The sequence below is a fragment of the Trichosurus vulpecula genome, chromosome 4 (genome assembly GCF_011100635.1).
Source record: "Trichosurus vulpecula isolate mTriVul1 chromosome 4, mTriVul1.pri, whole genome shotgun sequence".
NCBI classification, from domain to species: domain Eukaryota; kingdom Metazoa; phylum Chordata; class Mammalia; order Diprotodontia; family Phalangeridae; genus Trichosurus; species Trichosurus vulpecula.
Genome location: NC_050576.1, coordinates 166,891,057 through 166,918,471, shown reverse-complemented (window position 1 = coordinate 166,918,471; position 27,415 = coordinate 166,891,057). Strand labels below are relative to the sequence as shown.

The following is a 27,415-nucleotide window of genomic DNA, read 5'->3' as shown; positions in this document are numbered from 1 at the left end:
TTTGCCAGTTTCTTATTTTACTTTTTTTTTCTTTTTTAGGGAAGAAACTTTTTGGTGAAGGCTACAGTGGACTAGAGTATGATTATCGAGGTCTCATTAAACTTTATAATTCAATTGGCAATTATGAGAAAGTATTTGAATATCACAATATTCTTGCCAATTGGAACCGCTTGCGGGATCGTCAGTTTTCAGTGACAGATGCTCTGGAAGATGTAAACACCAGCCCACAGTCCACTGAAGAAGTGGTTCAGTCTTTCCTGATGTCTCAGAATATTGAAGGACAGAGCTGCTGAGGGTGAACCTCAATTAACCAATTTACCTTTTCCCAGATTCCAGGGGAATTCATACTGTGAAATCAAAACCATGTAGTTTTCTGGGGCTGGAATTTGCGTTGAAACACTGGTCCAGTCCATTGAAGACCCTGTTTGGGTAACCCCTGTCTCACAGAGTGCCCGTAGGAATAAGCGCGTATTCAATTTCTTATCAGCATGTACAGCATGTGTAGTAGTCTGGCTCACATTTTCAACCTAGTAGAACAAACACCAGAAGATCCTATTTTTTTCTTTTTCAAAGGAAGTCATTTTGCAGAGAGCCTGCAAGAAAAACCCTAAATAAAACTATTTAAGAGTTTAAAAGAGTTGCATTCTTATTATGAAAGGATGATTTTAACAACTGTTTTTAACAAATAATTCTTCCATGTGGAGGTATTCAATACTGTATTGTAAAAAAAAGATTTTATGGAAAACAGTCTTTATATGCAATATAGAAAAGTTAATCACAAGTACTAATGAAAGAGGGATGTCCTGACTTAAGTTTGGCTGCCTTACCAAGGAAAGTAGAGAAGAACCATTCCAGAAACATGTTGTGAACCACACTATGTTGCAAGGGAAGGACTGTTAAATCATCTGAACTGGACCAGTGTTGAGCTGTAAGTAATAGAAGATCTGATAGACCAGCAATCTTAGGTTTTGGGGGGTGTTTGGTTGGGGGGGAGTTTTTTCCTTTCTTTTTTTGATTGGTACAGCAAAAGCAAGAAACTTTAGTATTTCATGACAGGACCAGGAGGATCAAAAGCGGACCAGTCTTTATAGCCTGAGGTTATTTGGACCAGTGGCTTTAATTTAATATTTCTGCCCCTGCATATATGCTTTACCAGTAAGGTGATTTCATTTAGATGTATGATGATCAATGATATGCAAAAATTATATTCATGTTTTTTAAAAAAAAGTACTAGGAATGAAGTTGGCAGTGGCATGTCTTTAGTAAAGGTACACAAATGTTGATGCCATAAGCAACCCTAGAGATGCTTAAATATCTACTGCAGCTACCCCCTCCCCTACAACTCACTTTAAATAAGCTTACCAATAGTTGAGGCAGTAATATGTATACTGGCAAATAATTTTGTGGAAAAATCCAGTTCTGTGTATGGGGACTTCATATCACTGTACATTTTATAGCAGAAGGGGTCATTGAGGAGAAGGAAGAATAGAGGGAAGAATGCCCCCAAAGCACAATAGGTCTTTTAGTAATGCTTCACTTCTGTAGTGAATGATCATACCACCAGATACATTTTTGCTAGGAAAGCATAGTCAATTATAAAGCTCCCCTAACGATATGCCTGTTCACTAGCTTGTCTTAATTTTTGTTTGTTGGGTTTTAAGGTGATTTTTTTTTAATTAAACCAGTCAGGTTATTTAATATTGAGGTAATATACAAATTTGAGAATGTTTATGTCATGTAGCAATTTAGAAACAAAAAGGTCTTTTGCTATTACCTCAATTCTTATTATAGTGGCACAAATTGTGCTTCTATAGTTAAGGGTCTGAGTTTTCCCCCCTATTTTCAGGGGTTATCATGATTTGGCTGTTGAGATTTTACTCCTAGCTGAAGCTTGGAGTGATGCTTGTATGAGTGGTTGTGTTTTTATTTTAGGATTAGGGGTGGGGTGGAAATCTACTTAAGGATCTCCCAAGTTAAGTGCAAAAAAAAACCCAGTGATTTTAGACACTTTAAATTACTCAGCAAAATTTTGTTTTATGTTACTATTTTGCAGTCTCATTAGTTTTGCGAGAGGGACTGGGGGGCGGGGAAAGATTTTTAATTAGCATGATATTAGTGTTTAATATAGAAATTTGGTTTGTATCTTAATTTTTTTTAAATTATGGATTGATTGCATTGGTATATCAGCAAAACAATGTGGAACTGGTTCTAGTCATGCAATCTGATGTCAAAAGCTAGCATTTTATAAAACCTACTAGTTGTCTGTGTGCCCAAGGGCTGTAGTCTGTTCAAGCTGTTCAGCTCTATCCTAATGAATGATAGTAGTTATTTAAATTTCCCCAAAGATAACTTACAGGATGGGCTAACACTTGTTTTGGTGTGTAAATAGTCATTTGTTGCATTTGCAACATAGGAATGACTAGTGTAAATTGTTTTTCAACATGATATTCCCATGCTTTGATATGAAGTTTTAAAATTAACCAATTTGGGGGGGGAGCAGAGTTGTTAAAGGAAGAGTTACACACAGAGCCTCCAAGGATTTAATCAAACAAAAGGCAATTTCCCCAAAATTCATTGTCAGTTCCTGAATTTAACTTATTCTGTGGTAAAACACTGACATATCCAAAGTCTTAGCTCAAAGGATGACATTTCAGGTGGTAGCACCCAAATGCCACTTCCATTCAGAACAGTGTCAGTATTTCTTGGGATTTTTGCCTTTGTCTTCAAAGGATATAAAACTGAGCCCTTAACATCGCTTTGATGTAGGTTTACATGAACTCATTAACCTTCATGATTTAATGCAAACTTTCCCATTTTCAGAGAAAAAGAAAAAGTGAAAAGAAAGAGGGACTTGTCAGTTTATTTTAGCAATTTCTGTTATTAATGAGGAACAATTCCCTGGTAAGTGTAAGGTTTCTCCTTTAATAGGGGAGCATTGTATGATTGAAAGAGATGAATGTGACCATATTTAAAGAATGAAGGCCTCAATGAAATGAATAAAACTGTCTGTTATGCTTACTTAGTGCTTGGAAAACATTTCACTTTTGTAATTCTCTAATGGTTATGTTATATTCTAAAGCTTTAGGGTTTTGGGGTACATTCCTATTCATGTGTGGACCTGGTTCTTCTTAACCTTCCCCTAATTTTATTCCTTCTCTTCCCCAGTCATCCATTTGAGGTTTAGCACTGCTGAAGTTGAGTGTGTTAATAAGCACTCATTTAACACTAGTCCACCCCATACGGCCCTGCATTAAGGTTAAGGGTTCACATATGTTTTCTTAGGCTGTAGGCTGTTATGGTTCCCCCAAGCTGGCTCTGCTTAGAGCATTTTTACCACCTATTACCAACAAATCTCTGCCGCTGCTTTGTAGAAGGACACTCATTACTCTGTTATCTAGATACCTGTTGTTTAAATTTAATGCACACAAGCTGAATTTTTATTTGTGAGGGTGGGGGGAGAAGGATTTACAAAGTTTTTGTTGGGCCTAACTTGTTAGGAAAAGTGGGTCATGGTTTATGATGTCCTAAAAATTATTCCCCCAAATACCGAATTGTGCTGCTTCTATAGTACAGGATAATGCGTATTCTGCTTCCTGTTATCCCTTGTGCTGGCAAAGTACTGGGCAGAAAACACAAGCCTAAGATACCCAAGCTGCTAGCTTAAACTTTATTTGAAACAAGGATTCAGTGAGTAGAAAAGTGTATGAGCCACTCCTTGGTTTGAAAATTCCTGTATTTTGTTGCCTGTGCTGCCTATAAACTACTATTCATGGCAAAACTTTTTGCCCGAAAAATGCTTACTTGTAAGTCCACATTTCCTTTTGGGGTTTTATTTTCTTGTCACAGAAATGAATGCACATTTAAACTTTTGGCTTTGGAGAAACTCAATTCTTGCCAATATAAAAAAAGTTTGAAAAAACCCTGAAGTCTAGATTAATCACCACATTGAAGAGCACTAGGTATGCTTTTGTCCCCAAATCTCAGGAAAGTTTTAGGCAGTGAAACCAGTTTTTGCCTGTTGGTGATTTTGAAGGAGTGTGCTTTAAGATTTTGTTTTTAACAATACTGTACTTTAATTGCAATCTTAGGTATCTATAGCATGAGTGGCCTTAGTGAGTTTGTTGAAGTGCACATTTTTTTCAAAGGTAAATTTTAAGATGAAAAAAAAATATATATATATATACTATATATATAGATATCTAGAAAAACTTGGTTTGTGGTGCACAAGTTAAGTGTTGGATCACTAAATAACTGTCGCAGGTACCATTTGTGTAACATTTTTCATTTATGTACATTCCTCTTATGGGAAGCTATGTTGCCATGGTAACTAAAACTTTACAGTTTAGTTCTACTCTTATGGTGTGAATGAATGCTACATTTATTAAATATTACCAGGTTCAGTACTATTTTTATACTTTATTGCTACAGGGGATTTTAATTTAATGGGATTCTTTTAAAAAAAATAAAAGTAGTTGCTTGACTATTAAAAGCAACTTACTAAAAATACCTTATGTGAGAATCCCCACTAATAGTGCCACAGTAATTTATATAGATATATCCAGGTCATTACTAGATTTTGAAGACAATTCTTTGTTGTGTCAAGAATAACCTTTCGTATCATACTTCGCACAGACTTGTAGTGCCCAACATTATTTGTAACCATCAAACCATATTGAGTATGTTTGTAACCAGCATTGTGATATTCTGTAATTGTATTGCTAAAAATGAATTATTGACCTAATAAATAGTGTTCCTGCATTTATAGTATCTGTTTCCAATTTAGTTGTGATTGTCTGATTTGGGTTGGGGGCCCCTCTTTTCTTTTTAATTATCACTCAGAGGCAGTGTGGTGTAGTGGAGAGAGATCTGGCCTTTTTCTTTGGTCTCAGTGAACTTTAGAAGACTATTGGCATGGTGAGTAGAAAGTTGGCCTTGGAATCAGAGTTCAAGTCCTGCCTCTGACATAGACACGCTGTGTGACCTTGGCCAAGTCACTTAACTTCTCAGTTTCCTAGTCAACTCTCTAAAGGCTACAGGATGCTGAGGTAGTTTCTTCATCTGGGAGTTCCCTGTAGGTCTAGTGCCCATCTCTTCCTACTGTTCATATCATAATTACTTCAACCTTAAAATTGTCTTTGATTTGAGAGCAGAGGGTAAAGACTGCGGGTTGGGGAGGGAAAGGAAAGGAAGGGAATAAGCATTTATATAGCACCTACTATGTGCCAGGCACTATGCCAAGCGTTTTATAAGTATCATCTCATTTGATCCTCACAACAACCCTGCGAGTTAGCTGCTGTTATTATCCCAATTTTTTCAGTTGGGGGAAACTAAAGCAGAGGTTAAGTGACTTGCCCAGGGTCACACAGCTAGTTAACTGTTTGAGGCCAGATTTGAACTGAGCCACCTAGCTCCCTAGCAGAACAAATGCTTCACTGTAATACAGTGAAGATGTTCGTTGGGTTGAAGGCACATGGTGGCATCATAAGATGAAGTGTAAGGGGCAGCTAGGTGGCACAATGGATAAAGCACTGGCCCTGGAGTCAGGAGGACCTGATTTCAAATTGGGCCTCAGACGTTTACTGGCTGTGTGAATCCCGAGCAAGTCACTTAACCCTGATTGCCTCAAAAAAAAAAAAAAAGATGAAATGTATAGACTCGCCCTCTCGGACTGAGAATGGCAAAGTGGAAAAAGCACAGCTTCAGAGTTCCTTTGGGTTAAATAAATTGAATACCATTATCAAGAACACAGGTTAGTCATCCAATGTTAAATAGCTTCAGATTTTGCACAGAGCTAGGCCTTCTTGGTTTTAACAGTAGATGACATGCGGTTTCTTTATTTTCTTTCATCTCTTATATGACTGTATCCTATCTCTGCCTCAGGGCAAGTCATTTAATCTCATCTGTAAAATTAAGATGTTAGCACTTGCCTCACAAGCCTGTAAGTGCTATGTAAATGCTTGCTATTATCATTTTCCAAGTTTGCTGACTCATTATAGTTCATACCAAAATCCTACCTCTTTGGAACTCTTTCATGAAGACTTAGGTTTTCCTACTTTATGTTAAGAGCAAAATTACAAATCAAGGAAAGGTGTTAGTGTCTGTGAGAGTTTGTTCCTCAGCTTGAGACTCCACAGAGGTATTTGTTGCTGTCCCCCAGTTCCTCCAGAAGTCTCCTCCCTACACAAATATTACGTTCCATCTTTAATCTTAAACCTGTTACATGACCCTGTTACATGTCATAAAACTTTTAAGGCAGTGTTTCCTGAGGACAGTCCTGGTGTCTCTTAAATTCTCAGCATTCTGAGATTTGACAATGATTCATAGAGAGCCAGCTCACCTTTTCTGCTTTGCCTTATGCCTCTCTTTCCCTAAAACCAGTGAGTTCCAATCTTTAAGGTCCTAAATGACATGTCTCATAAAGTCTTAGAACTTTGTGAACTCTACACCTGCCTCAATAAATTGGAGATACCTGGAACAGGATATGCTACACCCTTATAAGTACAAGTAGTTTTATTTCTACCAAGAATCAGTTGACAGAAGGTTGGATAAGGATTGACAAATTCTCAAATAGAATCCAAGTAAATCTTATATTATTCCTGTGATCCTTAAGATATCCTTGATTGTTTAGAGGCCTAGCTGGATGTGTTAGTATTTGTAATACATCCAGTGTCTGTAACAGATTCAGTTTTCCCTGAGGGGGAAGCAGTTTTTTCCTTTGGCTTGAAAGTCTGCTCTGGTACTACAGTCAAGGTTAGTTAACCAGAGCAGAGCAAATAAAATCACTCAAACCAAAATGTGAACTTGAGACAACTTAGAAGTCTACAGGCTACCTTGATTCAAGAGAAAAATGAAATATATACATTGGTTGCAAACTGTGCACCAAAGAAAATAAGAGACGTTTTCCCTTTTTCTGTCCCAAAAAAAAGGGAAATCTCCCCTTTGACATCTTTATAAATGAGAAAGGCAGCTTGGATAAGTAGTCTGGACTTTTGCAAAGGAGAATCTTCATGGAATATGGTGACAATGCTCTACGTGTATGGGGGTGGGCAGGAGGCAGCACTGTTTTGTTATAAAATTAAGATTAAGAGGCCCCTTTGTCAATGCGTTGTTGAGTACTGTGCCTTGGATGTAATAGGTGATTAGTAAATGTTTCTGAAATTAAGTGGACTTCCATATCCTTTGAAGCAGAAACTCCATTACTGGGCTTATACCCCCAAGGAAGGCATCGGTAAGAAAAAAAAAAATCTCCATAGGGTTCCGAAGTACTAATAGCACCACTTTTTTTGGGATAGCTAACATAAATACCCATTAATTGGGAAATGGCTAACCAAGTTGTACATGAATGTAATGGACTGTTACGGTGCCATAAGAAACGTGTGTGATACAGAGAAGCCTGGGAAGATCTCTGTGAACTGATGCGGAATGAAGTAAGCAGAGCCAAGAAAACGCTACGCACAGTAACTACAATGTTGTAAATGGAAAGAACAATGACACACCAAAACATCAAAAATGTAACAAAATTATGAAGATCAAGTGGGACTCAAATGAAGAGATATGAGAAGACATCCCCAACCTACCCCTTCATGGAGGTGGGAGGTCCTCAGGTATTACTCCTTGCATGTGTTTTTGGACTTTTTCAGTATATTGATCAGTTGTGCTTTTTCTTTCTCTAAGAAATACTGTTTGTTGAATGGGATGGCTCTCTGGGAAGTGGAACAGGGGAGATACATGGGATGCTATGGTGATGTAAGAAACAAAATATCAATAAAAATTTATTTTTAAAAATCATATGAGGGTAACTCATCCTCTTACAGTGGTCAGACCTGGAAATTGGGTGTTTATACCTATAGTCAGCATAGGCACGATTTGATGGGGTCTAGGAAGGCCCATCAGTAGAATGTAAGCTCTTTGAGGGCACGGACACTTTGTTGTTGTCATTTTGTCTATCTCAGTATCTAATAGCACAGTGCTTAGTAAATAATTGCTGAATTTAATTGAAGGCTCCTGCCTTACACTCTTTTGCTCCACCATCCTTTTCTAAATTTTAAGTGTTCTTTTGTGTCAGATTGTTTCCTGCGAAAAATAAGATATTATGCGTTATTAGTCATTTTCATTTTTAATGTAACTGAGCTTATCAGATCCTTTCTAAGTGAGATCAGGTAAAATATGAGAGCATGACATAGTGTAAGCAAGGGAGGACAGATGCTGAAAAAAGTGGTAGCACAAGGCTGTAAGTACCCATGCTACCTCTGGGTGGTGCTATTGTATTGCATGAAGGGCTCTCTCCCACACCATCCCACTATGAAAAAGAGCCTGAGCTTGCTTGACCATCATCCCTTTTGACCTTCTTAGGAAAGCTATCTCCAGAGGGTGGGAGTGAACTGTCCCTCTTCAGTTAGGAATGCCAGCTGCACTGACAGCCTTACTTCAGGAAATTGAAAGCCATCCTTAATAACCCTGCATCAGCACCATCCAAACCAGGCTAGTGCATGGTGACTTAGGAGATGTTGAGAGGAAGGGGACAGAGGACTTGCAGCAGGTACTCAAAAGACCTGAAACTTAAGCACTAGCAGACTGAAAAGAATACTAAAGGACTTTTCCACATTCAGTATTTTCATAACTTCTTTTCCCCTTCTAAGCTAAATTTATTTTAATCTCATTTGATGTGGATGAGAACATTGGGGTGTGGTTTTCCTTGTTGAGAAATGCTGCTTTTCTGCTCCCCTGTCCACTTCCCCCCAACCAATTCATTTCTCTTCTTCCCAGTCTCCTGTGACTGAACAGATTGGCCAAACTAAAGATGAATTTTAGTGTGTTTATTTCCTTCCGTATCTACTAATTGCCACCCTTAATGATCTGTGAATAAAGATAATTTTGTCTTCTCTCCCCCATATCTCTCCCCACCTCCTTTTCTCCCCCAAACCAAAAGCCTTGGTAGAGAGAGGAAGATTCTGGGGTACAAGAGGTTGTAGGTGTTGAAGGAAGCAGAGTAATTTCAGGACAGTGGGGAAGCTGGGTTCACTGTCCTGGGTGGGTCCTCCTATGGGTGGCTCTCAGGGGTTCTGAGGGCTTCCTTCATTCTCTTTCTCTTCAGTTTTGGTTTGTGGGAAGGTTTCTTTAGAGAGTCTAAAAAAAGGTAATAAAGAAGGTCTTGTTAGCATGGAATCCCAGCCAACAGAGCAAGGGGTGTGAGGAATAAAGGAATTGTTGGTTATTATTATAAGTTACTTTTTCCAAAATGATTTATGTTTATTTTTGAAGTTTAATCTTTTCAATGAACAAAAATCTACTTTCTCTTCCACCTCCACCCCACCCATTGAAAATTAAAAATTGAAAATTAAAAACAAAACCAAACCCTTGTAACATGTATTTGTAACATGCATAGTCAAGCAAAACACAGAGCTGCATTGATCATGTCCAAAAACTGCACGTTAGCCCATTATCTCTTGTCATCCATTATTGGTTCTCTGAAATCATGATTGGTCACTTATATGAGACTTATTAAGTCCAAGTGCTTTACATTTATTGCCTCTTCCTTCTCCTTCAATGCAACTCCATTTTGCAGATGAGGAAACAAGCCAGAGAGCTTATGTGATTAGCAAAGGGCACACATGTGGTTAATGGTATAATAACTCAAGCCCCCTTGCCCCAGATCAGTGCTGTTCCCAACATGTCTCCTGGCAGGTCAACCAAGCCCCACATGATCAGCCTGTTTCTTTCATTCCAGGACATAACTTTGAGAGTAACTTTTTCTGCCCCTCCCCCCTTAATAGTATTTTATTTTTTCCAATTACATGCAAAGATAATTTTCCACATTCACTTTTACAAGATTTTGAGTTCCAAATTTTTTTCTTCCTCGCTCCCCTCCCCAAGATGTCTGTCACGCAAGTCCCATCTTCATGACTTCAATAATAATAAGAAAATACTGCTACCCAAGTGGTTATTTTAACCAAGTGTAAAGCAGTATGATCCAATGAAAAGAGCACAAGGAGTTTTATTATGCAGTAAGAAACTAAGTGATGAAGGCTATCCTCTCCTGAGTCCTGGTTCTGCCGCTTGCTACCTTTTCATGTTCCTTGGACTCCATTTTAACATTAGGAAAATGAGAGGATTGGGGAAGAACAGCCAAAATGATCAAGCTTTTCCCCACAACTCTTCCACAAATATCTCAAAAGCACACCAGAACAAGTTCTGATTGGGAAATCCAGGAAAAAATCACTGAATCATATTTCCAGGTCAAGTTGGAATAGAAAGACAAGTATATGGATACTGGGGACTGGATCTAGCCAGGAATGGAAACACTGAACAATCCAGCACAAGGATTGAAGAGGGGCCTAACTTCAAGGAACAAGAACAAGTGCCAACTGGTAGTTCTATTGCACACCAACCAGTCCTGGGTCACAGATCCAGTGAGGATGGAGAAGGGTAACTGCAAATAGCGGTGGTGATCTAGGGCAGGAAGCAGTTGTGAATTAAGTTATATATACTGAGTGAGGATCAAGTATAGAAACAAACAATATCTCTGTAATTCTGACCCTGATTGTGGCCTGAAGTAGGGCTGAAAGAACTAGGAAACCACAGTAACAAAATCCTACTATAAAAGGTTATAATGGTAATAAGGATGCTCAAGACAGAAACGCAGAAAAAGGGAATAGATTCAAAACATATAAATAAAGCCTTTAAAAAAAAAAAGCATAGTTTCGGCACAAGTCCAGCTAGAATTCGTAAAGAGTTGTTTGCTTTTTTTTAAGCCAAAAATGATTTTATAAAAGAAAAATTCCCATAGGTACAAAAATTTAGCACCTCTTTTTGTGATGGCAAAGAGTTGGACACTGAGGGGATGCCCATCAATTGGGGAATGACTGAATAACTTATACCATAGTATATGAATATGATATACTATTTTGCAATCAGAAATGATGAAAGGGATGGTTTCAGAAAAACCTGGGAAGACCTATGTGAATTGATGGAAAGTGAAGTGAGCAGAACCAGGAATACAATATACATAGTAATAGCAATATTATAAGGAAAATCAGCTGTGAAAGAGGTAGTAGGGGCGGAGTCAAGATGGCAGCTGGAAAACAAGGACTTGCTTAAGCTCTCCCCCCAAATCCCTCCAAACACCTGTAAAAAATAACTGGACAAATTCTAGAGCTAGAGAGGGAAGAAGGTCTCCAGCACAAAATGGCCTGGATGATCATTGGGAAGGGTCTATCGCACTGTGCTGGGAGTGAAGCACAGCCCAGTGTGGGCTGTACCAGGACAGACCAGGTGCTAAGGAGATCAGGCAGAGCAGGCTGTAGGGCCCTGGATCACTGAGCTGTGGCAGCTACCAGACTTCTCAACCCACAAATGCCAAAGACAACTTAGCAGGTCAGTGGGAAAACTGCTGGATCCAGGGTGAGAGGAGTGCACAGTCGGCTTCAGCCCTGGGGGCAGTGGTGGCGGCAGCATGAGGTTGCTTCCAGAGCTCCAGCAGTTGTTGCTTCCAGCCCCAGGCATACCCAGTAGTAGTAGTCAGGCAGTGGATTAGAGTGGGAGTGCAGAGAGCACTTTGGTGGAGCAGAGGCAGAATTCTTTTGGTTTGCCCTGCTTGGATTTGGGTCAAGGTCCTGGTTGATGGTTCTTAGGGGAGGAGGAGTGCTGGTGTGGCAGAGCTTGCTGTGTAGAAGTAGCTCTGAAAACAGCAATGCAATACCCCTGAAGCTTGAGATAAAGCACTCATCATTCTCAAGTCAGTCATACCCTAAAAAAAAACCTCAAGGGTCAAGTAGTTGGCTGGGAACATGAGCAAGCAGCAAAAGACTCAGACTATTAAATCTTTTTTTGGTGACAAAGAAGATCAAAACATACAACCAGAAGTCAACAAAGTCAAAGAGCCCACCTCAAAAGCCTCCAAGAAAAATATGAATTGGTCTCAGGCCATGGAAGAGCTCAAAAAGAATTGGGAAAGGCAAGTAAGAGAAGTAGGGGAAAAATTGGGAAGAGAAATGAGAGAGATGCAAGAAAATCATGAAAAACAAGTCAATGACTTGCTAAAGGAGACCCAAAAAAGTACTGAAGAAAATAACACCTTAAAAAATAGACTAACCCAAATGGCAAAAGAGCTCCAAAAAGTCAATGAGGAGAAGAATGCCTTGAAAGGCAGAATTAGCCAAATGGAAAAGGAAGTCCAAAAGACCACTGAAGAAAATACTACCTTAAAAATTAGAATGGAGCAAATGAAAGCTAATGACTTTATGAGAAGTCAAGATATTAGAAAACAGAACCAAAAGAATGAAAAAATGGAAGACAATGTGAAATATCTCATTGGAAAAACCACTGACCTGCAGAATAGATCCAGGAGAGATAACTTAAAAATTATTGGGCTACCTGAAAGCCATGATCAACAAAGAGCCTAGACATGATCTTTCAAGAAATTATCAAGGAAAACTACCCTGATATTCTAGAACCAGAGGGTAAAATAGAAATTGAAAGAATCCATCGATCACTTCTTGAAAAAGATCCCAAGAAGAAAACTCCTAGGAATATTATAGCTAAATTCCAGAGTTCCCAAGTCAAGGAGAAAACATTGCAAGCAGCCAGAAAGAAACAATTTGAGTATTGTGGAAACACAATCAGGATAATACAAAATCTAGCAACTTCTACAGTAAGGGATTGAAGGGCTTGGAATATGATATTCTAGAGGTCAAAGGAGTTAGGATTAAAACCAAGAATCACCTACCCAGCAAAACTGAGTATAATACTCCAGGACAAAATATGGATTTTCAATAAAATAGAGGACTTTCAAGCGTTCTTAATGAAAAGACCAGAGCTGAAGAGAAAATTTGACTTTCACATACAAGAATCAAGAGAAGCATTAAAAGGTAAACAGGAAGGAGAAATCATAAGAGACTTACTAAAGTTGAACTGTTTTATTTACATTCCTACATGGAAAGATGATATTTGTAACTCATGAACCCTTTCTTAGTATTAGGGTAGTTGAAGGGAATATACATTTATATAGACAAAGGGCACAGGATGAGTTGAATATGAAGGGATGATATCTAAAAATAAATAACTAAATACAATTAAGGGGTGAGAGAGAAATATATTGGGAGAAGGAGAAAGGGAGAGATAGAATGGGGTAAATTATCTCACATAAAAGTGGCAAGGAAAAGTAGTTCTATTGGAAGGGAAGAGGGGGCAGGTGAAAGGGAATGAGTGAATCTTGTTCTCATCAGACTTGACTTAAGGGGGGAATAAAATACACACTCAAGTGGGTATCTTACCCTACAGGAACGTAAGGGGGAAGGGGATAAGAGAAGGGGGATGATAGAAGGGAGGGCAGAGCGGGGTGGAGGTAATCAAAAGCAAACACTTTTGAAAAGGGACAGGGTCAAAGGGAAAAACTGAATAAAGGGTGACAGGGTAGGATGGAGGGAAATATAGTTAGTCTTTTACAACATGACTGTTACGGAAGTGTTTTGCATAATGAAACGTGTGGCCTATATTGAATTGCTTGCCTTCTCAAGGCGGGTGGGTAGGGAGGGAAGGAGGGAGAAAATTTTGAACTCAAAGTTCTAAAAACATGCTCAAAAAAAAAGTTATTTTTTACATGCGACTGAAAATAAAATATACAAGCATTGGGGTTTAGAAATCTATCTTGCCCTACAAGAAAGTAAGGGAAAGGGGGATAGGGGGTATGTGGTGACAGAAGGGAGGGCAGACTGGGGAAAGGGGCAATCAGAATATATGCTATCTTGGGGTGGGGGAGGGTAGAAATGGGGAGAAAATTTGCAACTCAAGATCTTGTGGAAATCAATGTTGAAAACTAAAAATATTAAATGAAGAAATAAAGACAAAAAAAATGAAAGAGTTAGTAACTATAATCAGTACAATGTTCCACCACCACACTCCAAAGGACACATGATATAAAATGCTTTACACACCTCCAGATAGAGAACCAATGGACTCAGGGCAAATTGAAGCATACTTTTTTCCTTTATTTTTCTTGCTATTTTCATTTTAGAACATGGCTAATGTACAAATATGTTTTGCATGACTGTGTATGTATAATAATATCTTATTTGCTTTTTTCTCAAAGGGCAGAGGAGGGGACAGAAAAAAGGAGACAATATGGAACTGAAAATAAATTAAAATTAAATAACTGACCTGGAAAACAGGAGAGGTCTTTTAAGATTATTGGACAGCCATGACCAAACAACTTAGACATCATATTTTAAGGAATCATAAAAGAAAACTCCTAGATGTCTTAAAACCAGAGGGCAGAATGAACATTAAAAACTCCCTAGAATATTATAGCCAAAATTCAGACCCTCTGGGTCAAAGAAGAATCACTGCAAACTGTTAGAAAGAAGGAATTAAGGTGCCAGGAACTACAGTTAGAATCAAGTAAGATTTATCAGCCACCACCATAAAGAAGTGGAGAGCTTAGAATACAATGTTCCAGAAGACAAAAGAGTTAGGCTTACAAACAAAAATAACTTCCCCAGTAAAACTGAATATAAATCTACAGGGAGAAAAATGAATCTTTAAGGAAATAGAGTACTTTCAAGCCTTCCTGATGGAAAGATCAGAGCTGCATAGGGACTCTGAAATACAAACTTAAGAATCAAGAGATACATATAAAGGCGAATCTGAGTGAATGATCAATCACAAAGGAATAAACAAGGATAATCTTTTATATTCAAATATAGGACATGATACATGTGCCCCCCAGAGCTCTTATTGTCAGGCATTGTCGAGAGAGTCTAATGAGACAAAGAGCAGGGGGAGGGGTGTTAATGTTTTGATGATCTTAGAAGAAACAAAAGGGAGGGGGGAAAGGAATATGCTATAGCAGAAGAGAGAAAAGATGGGGGAAATTCACATAATTTATATGGACATGTTGAAGACTATGCAAATAAGGAGGAAAAGGGTTTGGGGAAAGAGCATGGCGTTTGAGCCTCACTTTAAACTAGTCCAAGAAAGAAATATATACATATAGTTGGGTGCAGAAATATATTTTGCTCAACAGGGAAAGAGAAGTGAAAGGGGGAAAGGAGAGTAAAAACTTTTAACTTTGGAGGGTAGCTCACAAAGAAGAATTTAAAAAGAAAGGATAGGGGCAGCTAGGTGGCTCAGTGAGTAGAGCACTGGCCCTGGAGTCAGGACGACCTGAGTTCAAATCCAGTGACCTTGGGCAAGTCTCTTAACCCTAACTGCCTTGCCTTCTCCCCTCGAAAAAAAAAAAAAAAGGATAAGAAACTGTCATTGGGTTTTGGACCCAGGAGGCAAAGAGAGGCAGGGGGCAAAAACAGATTGCATCAAACCTAGAGTGCTCTTGATAAGCACACTCCTCTCTTCCCACCCCTTTTCTTTACAAAAAGAGAACAGGAAACTCATCAACACAGTGACTGACCTTTACAAAAAGAGAACAGGAAAGTGATCACACAATGACCGACCACAATTTCAGAGGACTCTTGATGAAATCTACTGCACATCTCCTGATAGAGAAGTAAAGTACCCAGTACGCAGAGTGAGGCATTTTTTTGGATATGGCTAATGCAGTGATGAATCAGGAAGACTTGAGTTCAACTGTGACCTCAGACCCTAGCTGTGTGACTTTGGGCAAGCCACTGAACCTTTGTCTCTCTCGGTTTCCTCATTTGTAAAATGGGGAACCTTTTCCTGACAGTTTTTGTGAAGATAAAATGAGAGAATATTTGTTAAGCACACAAACCTTAAAATAATATTGAAATGCTTATTACTATTATTTTTTAAATAATTAAAGATTATTCTAATTCTGATATTTTGTTTAATATATTTAGTTTTCAGCATTGATTTTCACAAGAGTTTGAATTACAAATTTTCTCCCCATTTCTACCCTCCCCCCCACTCCAAGATGGCGTATATTCTGGTTGCCCTGTTCCCCAGTCAGCCCTCCCTTCTGTCACCCTACTCCCCTCCCATCCCCTTTTCCCTTCCTTTCTTGTAGGGCAAGATAAATTTCTACGCCCCATTTCCTGTGTATCTTATTTTCTAGTTGCATGCAAAAACTTTTTTTTGTTTGTTTTTGAACATCTGTTTTTAAAACTTTGAGTTCCAAATTCTCTCCCCTCTTCCCTTCCCACCCACCCTCCCTAAGAAGTCAAGCAATTCAACATAGGCCACATGCGTATCATTATGTATAACCCTTCCACAATGCTCATGTTGTGAAAGACTAACTATATTTTGTTCCTTCCTAACCTATCACCCTTTATTGAATTTTCTCCCTTGACCCTATCCCTTTTCGAAAGTGTTTGTTTCTGATTACCTCCACCCCCATCTGCCCTCCCTTCTATCATCCCCCCCCCTTTTTTTTGTCTTCTTCCTCCTTCTTCCCTGTGGGGTAAGATACCCAATTGAGTATGTATAGTATTCCTTTCTCAGGTCAAATCTGATGAGAGCAAGATTCACTCATTCCCCCTCACCTGCCTTCTCTTCTCTTCCTTCAGAACTGCTTTTTCTTGCCACTTTTATGCGAGATAATTTACCCCATTCTATCTCTCCCTATCTCCCTCTCTCAATATATTCCTCTCTCATCCCTTAATTTGATTTTATTTCTTTTAGATATCTTCCCTTCATCTTCAACTCACCCTGTGCCCACTCTCTCTCTCTCTCTATATATATACATATACATATATACATACATACACACTTGCATATACATATAGATATATACATAAACATATATATATACATATATATATGCATATTCCCTTCAGCTACCCTAATACTGAGGTCTCATGAATCATACACATCATCTTTCCACGTAGGAATGTAAACAAAACAGTTCAACTTTAGTAAGTCCCTTGCAAATTCTTTTTCTTGTTCTTTTTCTTGATTACCTTTTCATGCTTCTCTTGATTCTTGTGTTTGAAAGTCAAATTTTCTATTCAGCTTTGGTCTTTTCACTGAGAAAGCTTGAAAGTCCTCTATTTTATTGAAAGTCCATATTTTGCCTTGGAGCATGATACTCAGTTTTGCTGGATAGGTGATTCTAGGTTTTAATCCTAGCTCCATTGACCTCCCCCCTTATTACTATTATTACTATGAATATTTGTTAGAAAAGTTTTGTTTTTCTTTTTCAATGGGGGGGGACATTGGAGTGAGAGGTTAAAATTTATCAATTAAAAACAAAATGACTTTTTAAAGCTGTAGCTTGAATGCAGCTAAAACTAGAAAGGGAACAGTTAACTGGGGTGGGTGAGAGGGAGTGAAAATCTTTGCAGCATTTCTCTGATATAGGTCTCATTTCCAAGATATAAAAAAGTAATTGAGGGATCTAAAAATAAGAGCCATTTCCTGATTGGTGATATAAATTGTCAAAGGATATAAGTTGTGTTCAAAGGAAAAAAACTAAACTATCAGTAGCCATATGAAAAAGATTGCTCCAAATCCCTAATAATTAAAGAAATGAAAATTAAAGCAACTGTGAGCTGCTCAGATTGGCAAAGCTGATCAAGAAAAAGTTACAAGTATTAAGGGAACTTGCAGGAAAACAGACACAATAATGAACTCCGGTAGAGCTGTGAAATGATTCAGCAATTCTAGAATGCAACTTGGACTTATGCCTCCCAAATTACTAAATTGTACATACCTTTTAACATAGTGATACCACTACTGAGACTATCTTCCTGAGCAATCCAAGAAAGAGGAAAGCTCCCACGTTGACAGTGAGTGGTCTTAAGCTGGGGCAAATTATTTCATATCTCAGGATAGAAGATCCTGTAAAATTAGGGGATTGGGCTAGCTCTTTAAGAGCTCCCCTCCCAAATTAAATATCCGTAATAATTTATCTTTCTTTTTTTTTTAGCATCAGGGATGGTGGTCTGCACACAATAGATGCTCAGTATATGCCTATTGCATTGATTCCTCTTCTCTCCCCAACCTGTACATTGCTGTTTGTCTCAGATTTGTGCTCATAGCAGAGCTGCACTGTGGGCTGAGACCAAATGTGGGAGTGGAAAAGGCTCATGTCAGCAGATCCAGTGGAATTTGGGATGAAAAAAGTTTTTCTTGAGGCCCCAACTTGTGAAGTCTTCAGAATGACCCACCCCTTCTCAAGTTCCCTAGCTATTCCCTAGCCAGAGTTCTAAGGCTAGAAACGGCTAGCCCTTATCAACTCATGTGAGAAATGAAGATGTGGTTTTAGGCTTATGTCAGGATGACCTGGGTTTGAGTCTTGACTTAAACACTTATGTGATCCTGGGGCAAATCATTTAATCTCCATGAGTCTCAGTTTCCTCATCTGCAAAATAGGGATAATAGACTCCTAACTTCTGAGAACTCTTATCAGGATCAAAGGAGACAATACATGTAAAGCTCTTAACAAACATTAAAATGCTACATCAATGTTGGTCAGCTACTATCATTATTATTACAATGTTAGGGCAGAGTAGAAAGGTTGGTATTTTGTCCCCACTTTTACTTCTTAGGGCTGGTCCCTTGATTGGAGTAAGCCTAATCTTGTAATCTCACAGCTTCATTATTCTCTTTTGGAAGGGATCTTGGGAGTCATTTAGGGCAACCTCCCACCCTTTTCAAGAGTCTCTTCTAAAGCATCCAGAGTTCATTTAAATGCCCAGGGAGCCTAAACTCAGCCATCATTGGTTTTGCACTGCAACTAATGCCTCATTTCTTGCTTCTTTTTTGTCCTTGGAGGAGAAACATATCTGATATTGCACTCCAGCTGCCTGGATATACTGCCCTGATCTTGAGTAGCTAGCACCAGGGCCAGCTCTCCCAGGGATCTCCCTCCTAGAGCCATGTTGGCATTACCTCTCTTGACCTGGCCCCCATGTTTCTGCTCCACAGAAAGGGAAGCTTCTGGGGCATGGCCCTGCATCCTGCTGAGCTTTTCCTTTGTACAGCTGGAGTCGTGGTGGAGGCCCCAGGCGTTGTAGAGCTTGGGCAGGCTGTTGCTTGGCTCAGTAGGGGAGGTGACTGACTCTGAGGTGTCCAAGGGCCGGAATGCCACCTGTAAACATATAGTGTGACAGGGAGCTCTTGTATCATGGAAAGGAAAAGGGACCACCAAATTCTTAGTCTTTCTCACTCCACCCTCCAAGCATAGACAAAGTTGGGGAAAGTGGCCTACAGCTGGCCATTAGGATCCATAGGTCAGGCACTGCTGCCTCCCTCTCTGCTCTCTCTCTGAAAAAGAAAACCAGGGCTCCAATTCTCAAAACACTTTCTGGAGGAATCCTCTCTCCCCACTTCACTCTTGATGTTTAAAAATCCAGCTGAAGGCCAAAAAAATAAAGGTGAATAATCTTTTGAACTCTGGACTCCAGGCTGAGTCCTTTCCACCTTTGGTTTCTACCTACTTTGTTTGGGGAGCTGGAGATGGGAAGGAGCTGGCTTTCTTAGCCAGACCTGTGACTGGTGTTCACTTGCACAGGGAAAGTCCCATTACTTAGCCCACAGTGGCCTTGTTCCCTGTTCCCTGGATGTTCCAAGGGAGAAGAAACAAGAGGTGTCCTGAACATATGTCTCACACTCCTGCCAGGGACCTCTAGTTTATTCTATGACTGAAGTTAAATCAATAGGAAGAATACTACCCATGTCTCCCTGCGGAGCCTGTGGGATGGGGGAAGCAGATTGGGGAATGGGAAGGGGATCTTCTTTACCAGGAATTTGGCATTCTGGTCACTCTTGCTGTATTTATACAGTCGGCGCAATAGTTTGGCATCCAGCTCTGAGAAGAGGGAGATGAAACGCCAGAGCATCCTGGGGAGAAGAGACAGGAGAAAGACACCTGAGTACTGATAAAAGCTGGGCCAAAAGGGAAGCAATCTCCCTCACTAGGGAGTCAGAATGCCTTGGGATTGATTGCCCTATCTTAGATCACACAAATAAGACTGGATTGTTTGGGAGGTGTTACAAGAATGTGTAGAAAGTGGGGGAGGTGCCAATTTAAGGATACCTTGGTTTGCTGACCAAATCGAGCTCCCTCCTCCTTTCTTTGAATAACTTAATAAGATGTTAGATTTTAAGTTCCTTGAAGGCAGGGACTGTCTTTCTTTTTGTACGAGTTATATCCCTAGTGCTTAGCACATTGCCTGGCACACAGCAGACACTTAATGTTTATTGATCAGTTGATCCTTGTAGGATGGGCTGCTGAGTTCAGGAGAGCACGTAGCAGTCTTTGTGCTCAAGAGATGTTAAGATACCAGGCATGACTGATTATGTTGGGAGCACTGCTGCCCTAAATACGTACTCCTCACATTCTCCCTACCATTTTCCCCAGTCCTTAACATGCTCGAGGCTCCTCGTTGACCAGACTTCTCCCCAAGAGTGGAGGATGCTGAATATTTTTTCCCTTGTTTCCTTCAAGACCCAGCTCATACATCCCCTCCTACCTGAAGCTTTTTGGATTTCCCCAACTGCCAATGCCTTCTCTCCCCAAACTACCTTACATTCATTTGTACGTATATATTTACATATGTATATGTTGTCATCCTACTAGAACGTAACCTCCTTGAGAGCTGAGACTGTTCCACTTTTGTACTTAGCAGAGTGCCTGGCACACAGTAGGCATTTAATGAATGTTTGTTGGCTGATTGATTGAATGTGGTAGGGGTGGCCCAGAGACCTACTTAACAAAAATAGTCTCTTAATCTTTCTATTCCTCTCTCCCTCCTTTCAGCCTCACAATGATTCTATGAAGGAGGAAACTCAGTAGTGGGACGTTTGGGGAGGGAAGTGCCATACTTCCTCCAATGTTTGATTTCCCAAGCTCGGCAATAATGCTGCAGGAAGGTATTGATGTGGTCCCCTAGAACCATCAGACTCCTCTTCATGTACTTAAGTTTCTTCTTTTGGGGTAGGTCCCGGGGCAAGTGCAACTTTCGAAGAAACTTCTTTAGAGGTCTCAAGTACTCTTTACACTAAGAGGAGACAACAGGCATGGTTAGAGAAAGTCAGGGGCTTATTTTCCCTCTGGTTATGGGGCAGCCAGAACGAAGCAAAGGATCTCACACAGTTAAAGGGAGTCTGTAGCTTAGTCCAGGGGCCAGTCTTCCCCCTGCTCCTTCCCTTCCCCAGGTCCTAGTTCTCCATCTATGAGATAAAATGGGCCTTTGACCCCAGTGCCCTAAGGCAGGGGGAATGATGACTGATGTCTGACTGTGTATCCTCATGTCTCCAAGGGTCTTTGGCTCTGTGGAAGTACCCTGCAGATATGAGATCTACCCACACTTTCCAAAGGGTCAAAGAAATGAGACAAAACTTTGCAAATTCCTCACTCACAATTTTGAAGGTGTCCTGTCCCAGGCCCTCTGCATGGCGGATGAGTGAGTCTCCAGCTGGGATGGTGCTGGAGCTTCTCTCCAGACAGGGTGCCTCTGTCACCTGTAGGACACAGGCCTGGGCTGGGGGTGGGGTGGGGTGGAGGCCCTAGTCTCTGCTTCTAGCTAAGGGGGTGGGGTTGATGAGGGTTTCAGCTGAAGCCAACCTGGCAGTCTGGACTAGGCCACTATGTACCAACGTTACCCTTTCCTTTCCTCTTCAGTTCTCTCAAACCAATATTAACAAGAACCAACTTAGAAAATAGGGGCACTAGGAGATGGGCATCCAATAAGCAATTGATTCAGGCAAATATGTCCTGCCTGACTCCAGCTGAAGCCTACTTAAGATTTTCATCAAAAACATTTAACTTACTAGCTAGCGTACAGGACTTACCAAGGCTAGTAGGACCCCACCAGTTGCTTACAACTGTTGCTGGGGGACTGAATGCAGTAGTGCAATAGTAACTCAATTAGTAATTTTACCTGAAGCCAAATGTAAATAATTGAATCCATGTGGCATTGAAAATCAGTCACCAAGCATTTATTAAGCACCTACTATGCACCAGGCACTATGCTAACTAAGCACTGGGGATACAAAGACGGGCAATACCACCTGCTATCATGGAGCTCACAGTCTAGAAGGGGAGACAACATGCAAACAACTATGTCAAATAAGATATATACAGGATAAATTAGAAGTAATCTCAAAGAGAAGGCACTAGCATTAAGGAGGAAAGGCTTCTTGTAGAAGGTAAGTTTTAGCTGAAACTTGGAGGAAGCCAGTGAAGCCAGAAGATGGTAGACCAGATATTACGGGCATGGAGGACAGCCAATAAAAATGCCTAGAGTTAGGGGATGGAGTGTCTTGTGCAAGAGACAGTAAGGAGGTCAGCATCACTGGATCACAGAGTTCACGAAGGAGAGTCAGATGTAATAAGATTGGCAAACATTGGAAAGGGACAGGATATCAAGGACTTTAAAAGCTAGACAGAGGATTTTATGTTTGACCCTAGAGATAATAGAGAGTCACTGGAGTTTATTGAGTAGGGAGGTGATGGTCAGACTTGTATTTTAGGAACATCCATTTGATTTACCTGAGTGGAGGATGGACTGGAGTGGGCAGGGAAACAAACCAGAAGGCTATTGAAAGTCCAGGTATGAAGTGATGAGAGTAGTGGCAGAGGAGAGAAGAGGGCATATACGATATATTACAAAGATAGAATTGACAAGATGACCATGACAAAGACTTGGATAGGAAGGGAGAGTGACAGAGAGGAAGGAGTAGAGGATGACACCTCAGTTGTATAAGCCAAGGTGACTGGGAGGATAGTAGTGTCCTCTGCAGTAATAGGGAAATTCAGAAGAGGGATTTGGGAGGAGAAAAATAGTAAGTTCAGTTTTTGATGTGTTGAGTTTAAGATGTCTATGGGATATACCACCTATTTGGGGCAAGAACTCACTATTTGACAAAAACTGTTGGCAAAACAAGTCTGAAAGAAACAAGGAATAGGCCCTCTCATACCATGTACCAAGGCAAGGTCCAAATGGGTAAATGGTTTAACTCTAAAGGGTAGCATCATAAACAAACCAGAGGAACATGAAAAAAAATTACCAAGTTTATGTATATGGGAAGAGTTAATGACAAAATGATAGAGAGGCTCACAGAAGGTAAAATGGACAATTTTTGATTACACAAAACCTAAAAATTCTTGCACAAACCAAACTAACGTAGGCAAAATTAAAAGAGAAGCAAGAAATTATGAAAAAAATCTGTAGCATTTTAAAAAATAAAAGTCTCATTTCTAAAACATATAGGGAAATGATTCAAATTTTTAAGAATAAGAACCATTGCCCAATTGACAAATGGTCAAAGAATAAGAATAGTAATTTTCCAAGGAAGAAACCCGAACTATCAATAGCCATGTAAAAAAATGCTCTAAATCACTAATAATTAGAAGAATGCAAATTAAAACAATTCTGAGGTACTGCTTCATACTCATCAGATTGACAAAGTTGAAAAAAAACTGTTAAATGCTACAGGGGCTGTGGCAAAATTGGCCCATTAATGCGCTGTCAGTGGAGCTCTGATTTGTTTCAGCCATTCTGGAAATCAATTTGGAAGTATGCCCAAAAAGCTATTAAACTGTGTATAACCTTTGACCCAGAAATACCACTACTAGGTTTATCCCTCCAAAGAGATCATAGGAAAAGGACTTATATGTGCAAAAATATTTACAGAAATTATTTTCATGGTGGCAAAGAAATGTAGACTGAAGGGATGCTCAGCAATTGTAGAATCACTCAACAAGTTATGGTATATGAATGTGATAGAATACTACTGTATTGTAAGAAATTATGAAGGGGATCATTTCAGAGAAACCCAGGAAGACTCACATGAACTGATTCAAAATGAAGTCAGCAACAGCAGAAGAAAAGTTTACATAATAACAACAACATTGTAAAGACAAGCAACTTTAAAAGGTTTAGGAATTCTAATCAATACAATGCTCAACAATTCCAGAGAAATCATGATGAGACGTGATACCTACCTCCAAAGAGAGAGGTGCTGGACTCAGAATGTGAATTGAAACATTTTTTTTTTTGGCGGGGTGAGGGACATGGCTAATAATGGAATTTGTTGTGTTTGCATATTTTAGTAGGTTTTATTTTTCATACTTTCTCAACGAGTGAATGAAGGGAAGACGGAAGGGAGGGAATTCAGAACTGCAAATAAAATTTAATTTTAAAAAAGATGTCTATGAGATATCCAGTTCAAAATGTCCAATAGACAATTGGAGATTCAAATCTGGAGGCTGAGAGAAAGTTTAGGGCTAGGTGATAAGTAAATCTGAGAATCTTCACTGTAGAGATGATAAATGAATCTACAGGAGCTGATGAAACCACTAAGTGAAAGAGTATAGAAGGAGAAAAGGCCTAAAACAAGAGCCCTGGAAGACACTCACTGTTAGTAGGCATGACATGGACGGATCTATCAAAAGAGACTGAGAAGCAGTTAGAAAGGTGAGAGAACAATCAGGACAGACCAGAGTCATGAAAACCTAGTGAGAAAGAGTATAAAAGAGAAGGGGGTGATTGACAGTATCAAAGACTGCATATGGCTCAAGGAGGATGATGACTGAGAAAAGACTGTTAGATATAGCAATTAAGAGATGATTTGGAGAGAGAAGTTCCAGTCGAATGATGAGATTGGAAACTAGACTATAGAGAATTGATAAGAGAATGAGAGGAAAGGAAGTGGAGGCAGGTTTATAGACTGCCTTCTCAAGGAATTTAGCTACAAAAGGGTGAAGAGATACAGGACAATCACTAATGGGGATGGACAGATCAAGTGAGTTTTGGGTTTTTTTTGAGGTTGGAGGAGACACCGGCACATTTGTAGGGAAATAGCCCCAGTAGACAGAAAAAGATTGAAGTGAGAAAGAGGGGGTTAAAGAGGGGGCAATCTATGGAAGATAAGGAGAATAGGATCCCTTGTATTTGTGTAAAAGAGTTTGCTTAGGCAAAGAGAACGGCCACTTCATGTGATGTTGAAGTGAAGCAGCAGAAGGCATTCAGGTGATGTGAGATGAAAAAGAGGGGAGAAAAGGGAGCTCTCAGCAAATGGCCTGTTTTTCCAGTGAAATATGACACAAGGGGTAGATAGGTGGCACAGTAAGTAGAGCACCGGCCCTGGAGTCAGGACGACCTGAGTTCAAATTTGGCCTCAGACACTTTGACACCCTTACTAGCTGTGCAACCTTGGGCAAGTCACCTAACCCCAATTGCCCTGCCTTTCCCCCCTGCAAAAAAAGAAATATGACGCAAGGTTCTCAGCTGAGAGAGTAGAGGAAAAGGGAGTCATGGGAGGTTTGAGAAAGGATGAAGAGGTGTGGAAAAGCTCTGTGGTGAGGGGGATAGCGAGTCAATTAGGGAGGTGTAAAAGAATCTCCTTGCCACAGTGGGGCACCAGTTGAGACGACGTACCAAATTCAAATTAGATAGCTTCATTCAATAGCACATGAGTAGGAACAGAGGCAATGGGTGGTGGGAATGATCCTGGAACTGGAAAGAAGGGGCAGTGTAGAACTGAACTGCCTTACCAACAGGTGAAGATGAAGAAAGGAAGAGAAGATAGTCAATTCAGGGATGCTGGCCTAGGAAAGAACTTGATAGATGAGGGATTCGGGGTCATAATGAGGATCAAGAGCGGGATTTAAGGTTGCAAAGCAGAGGGATAGTTGGAAGGACAACAGATTGTGATCAGATAAGGGAATTTCAGAATTCATCACCCTGGAAGTGATGGGTTCTAAAGTCTTCCTCAGTGGAATATTAATAACATTTCCCCTCTATCTATTGCTCACAAAATTTTTTGGCCTGAAATACCTTCTCCCCACTGTTCAAGGCCCACTGAAAGTTCTGCTTCCTCCAAGCCTTCCCCAACAACCCCACAGCCCACAAGCTCTCCTGCCTCTTCACTCGTATCCCTCCCCTGGACTACTCCTCGACATTTAATCAGCCATGTGGTATAATGTCTGGAAGGCTAGACTTGGAGCAAGGAAGACCCAGGTTCAATCCCTCCCTTTGATCAGCTTACTAGCTATGTGACCAAAGGTAAGTGCTTCCCAAGTGTCAGTTATTATTCAATTCAAAAATGCCTCCTGAATGCCTACTGCATGCAAGGTACTATGATATCGAAGTACCTGCTGCTCTTACCTTGCCTTCCTAACCTATCTGGTCTCCCTCTCTAGACCGCAACTCTGAGGGAAGTGATTCTGTCTCATACCTCTTTATCTCTCTAGCCTCTAGCCTTGCATATTTTCTAAACCAGACCTACAATTTAATTGACTTAGGAAAGTCCCTCTACCAAAGCTGGTCTACACCTATTTTTCAGTTAATGGTCTTAGAGAGTTGTTCAGATCCCGAAACATTAATCATCTTGCCCAGGATCACACAACCAGTATGAATCAGAGGCTAGTCTTGTAGCCTGGTCTTCTTGTCTCCCAGTCTGGTTCTCTACCCACTACTCTATGCTGCCTCTCACCCTGTCTTGCCTCTAGGCAGGGCAAAATAAGGTCAAAGGTGCTGCTGAATGACAAAAATGTTGGAGAAGGAATGCTGGGAGCAAATGAATTAAAAGCCACACATAAGTGCTTTTCCCCAGTAGATCCATTCAGCTTGCAGAAAAAGGACCTCTGAAAGGCAAGAGGCAAGAGGCTGTTTTAGGCACACATAATTGACTCATTTACACAAATTCAAGTTAGGCATAAACAACTTTTTAGGATAATACATGAAGATAATAATAACTCACAGTTACATAGATCTTTAAGCAAAATACTTTGCCTATATTATCTCATTTGATCCTCACGGCAATCCCAAGAGGTGGGTGCTATAATTAATCTCATTTTACGGATGAGGACTTTGAGTCTGAAAAAGAGTGAGAGTCTGAGGGAGGATTTGAAACCCAAGGATTCCTGATTCTAGGTCCAGTAATCCACTAAACCCTCCTGCCTCACAAAGATGATGTAAATGCACTTGTAAATAAACTAATGAACTTTCAGATCCTCTATTCCCCTCCAATAGTGGTTACTCCCGACACTGAGGAACATAAAGACACCTTGGCTAACTGTGTCAAATCAAACAGCAAAGTGGGATCTCTAATCCAAAGCAAGGTTATCATTTTCTAGGTCTCTGATCACTTCCTTTCCCTTCCTATCTTCTTCCTCCCACTTCTTCCTTGAATCTTCTGTGAGCTCCTTGTTTCTTTACAATGTTCCCTCCCTTAATGTCTCTCTTCTTTATTGTCATCTGCTCCCAAAATTCCCCACATCACCTTCTCTTTTGCCTTGTCCCCTTCGCCCCCTAGCCCGTCTGAGGCCTCCATCTCCGCAGCTCGGCTGGTGGGCTCCTGACAGGAGACACACACCTCCCCCCACCACCGACTTCTGATCCCCCTCTATGACCTGAGTCCCCCTTGGAGTGTGGAGGTTGACTCCGGAACTCACAGGGGAACCATGGCAACTGCCAAAACAGCACCCTCTCCATAGCCCCTAAGGATGCCTGGCCAGATCTTAATGTCATCTGTAAGGGCACACAGCTTTGTA

The 27,415-nt window shown here is 40.2% G+C and overlaps 2 protein-coding genes across 2 annotated transcripts in view; one reads left to right on the top strand and one right to left on the bottom strand.

Moving 5' to 3' along the window:
* APPBP2 (amyloid beta precursor protein binding protein 2) overlaps positions 1-4,767 on the top strand; it is a 54,925-nt gene extending 50,158 nt beyond the window's left edge. Inside the window, exon 13 of the mRNA XM_036757216.1 lies at positions 40-4,767. Coding sequence (XP_036613111.1) covers positions 40-293 — 254 coding nt within the window. The 3' untranslated portion in view covers positions 294-4,767. The remainder of the gene's footprint in view (positions 1-39) is intronic.
* Positions 4,768-9,040: 4,273 nt separating this feature from the next.
* Positions 9,041-27,195, bottom strand: C4H17orf64 (chromosome 4 C17orf64 homolog). Its single transcript, XM_036757217.1, has 6 exons — positions 27,145-27,195; positions 21,277-21,378; positions 20,740-20,915; positions 19,656-19,755; positions 18,805-19,003; positions 9,041-9,126 (listed from the first exon to the last, which is right to left on the bottom strand). The coding sequence occupies exons 1-6, from the start codon at positions 27,193-27,195 to the stop codon at positions 9,041-9,043; spliced, it is 714 nt and encodes a 237-aa protein (XP_036613112.1).
* Positions 27,196-27,415: the final 220 nt, after the last annotated feature.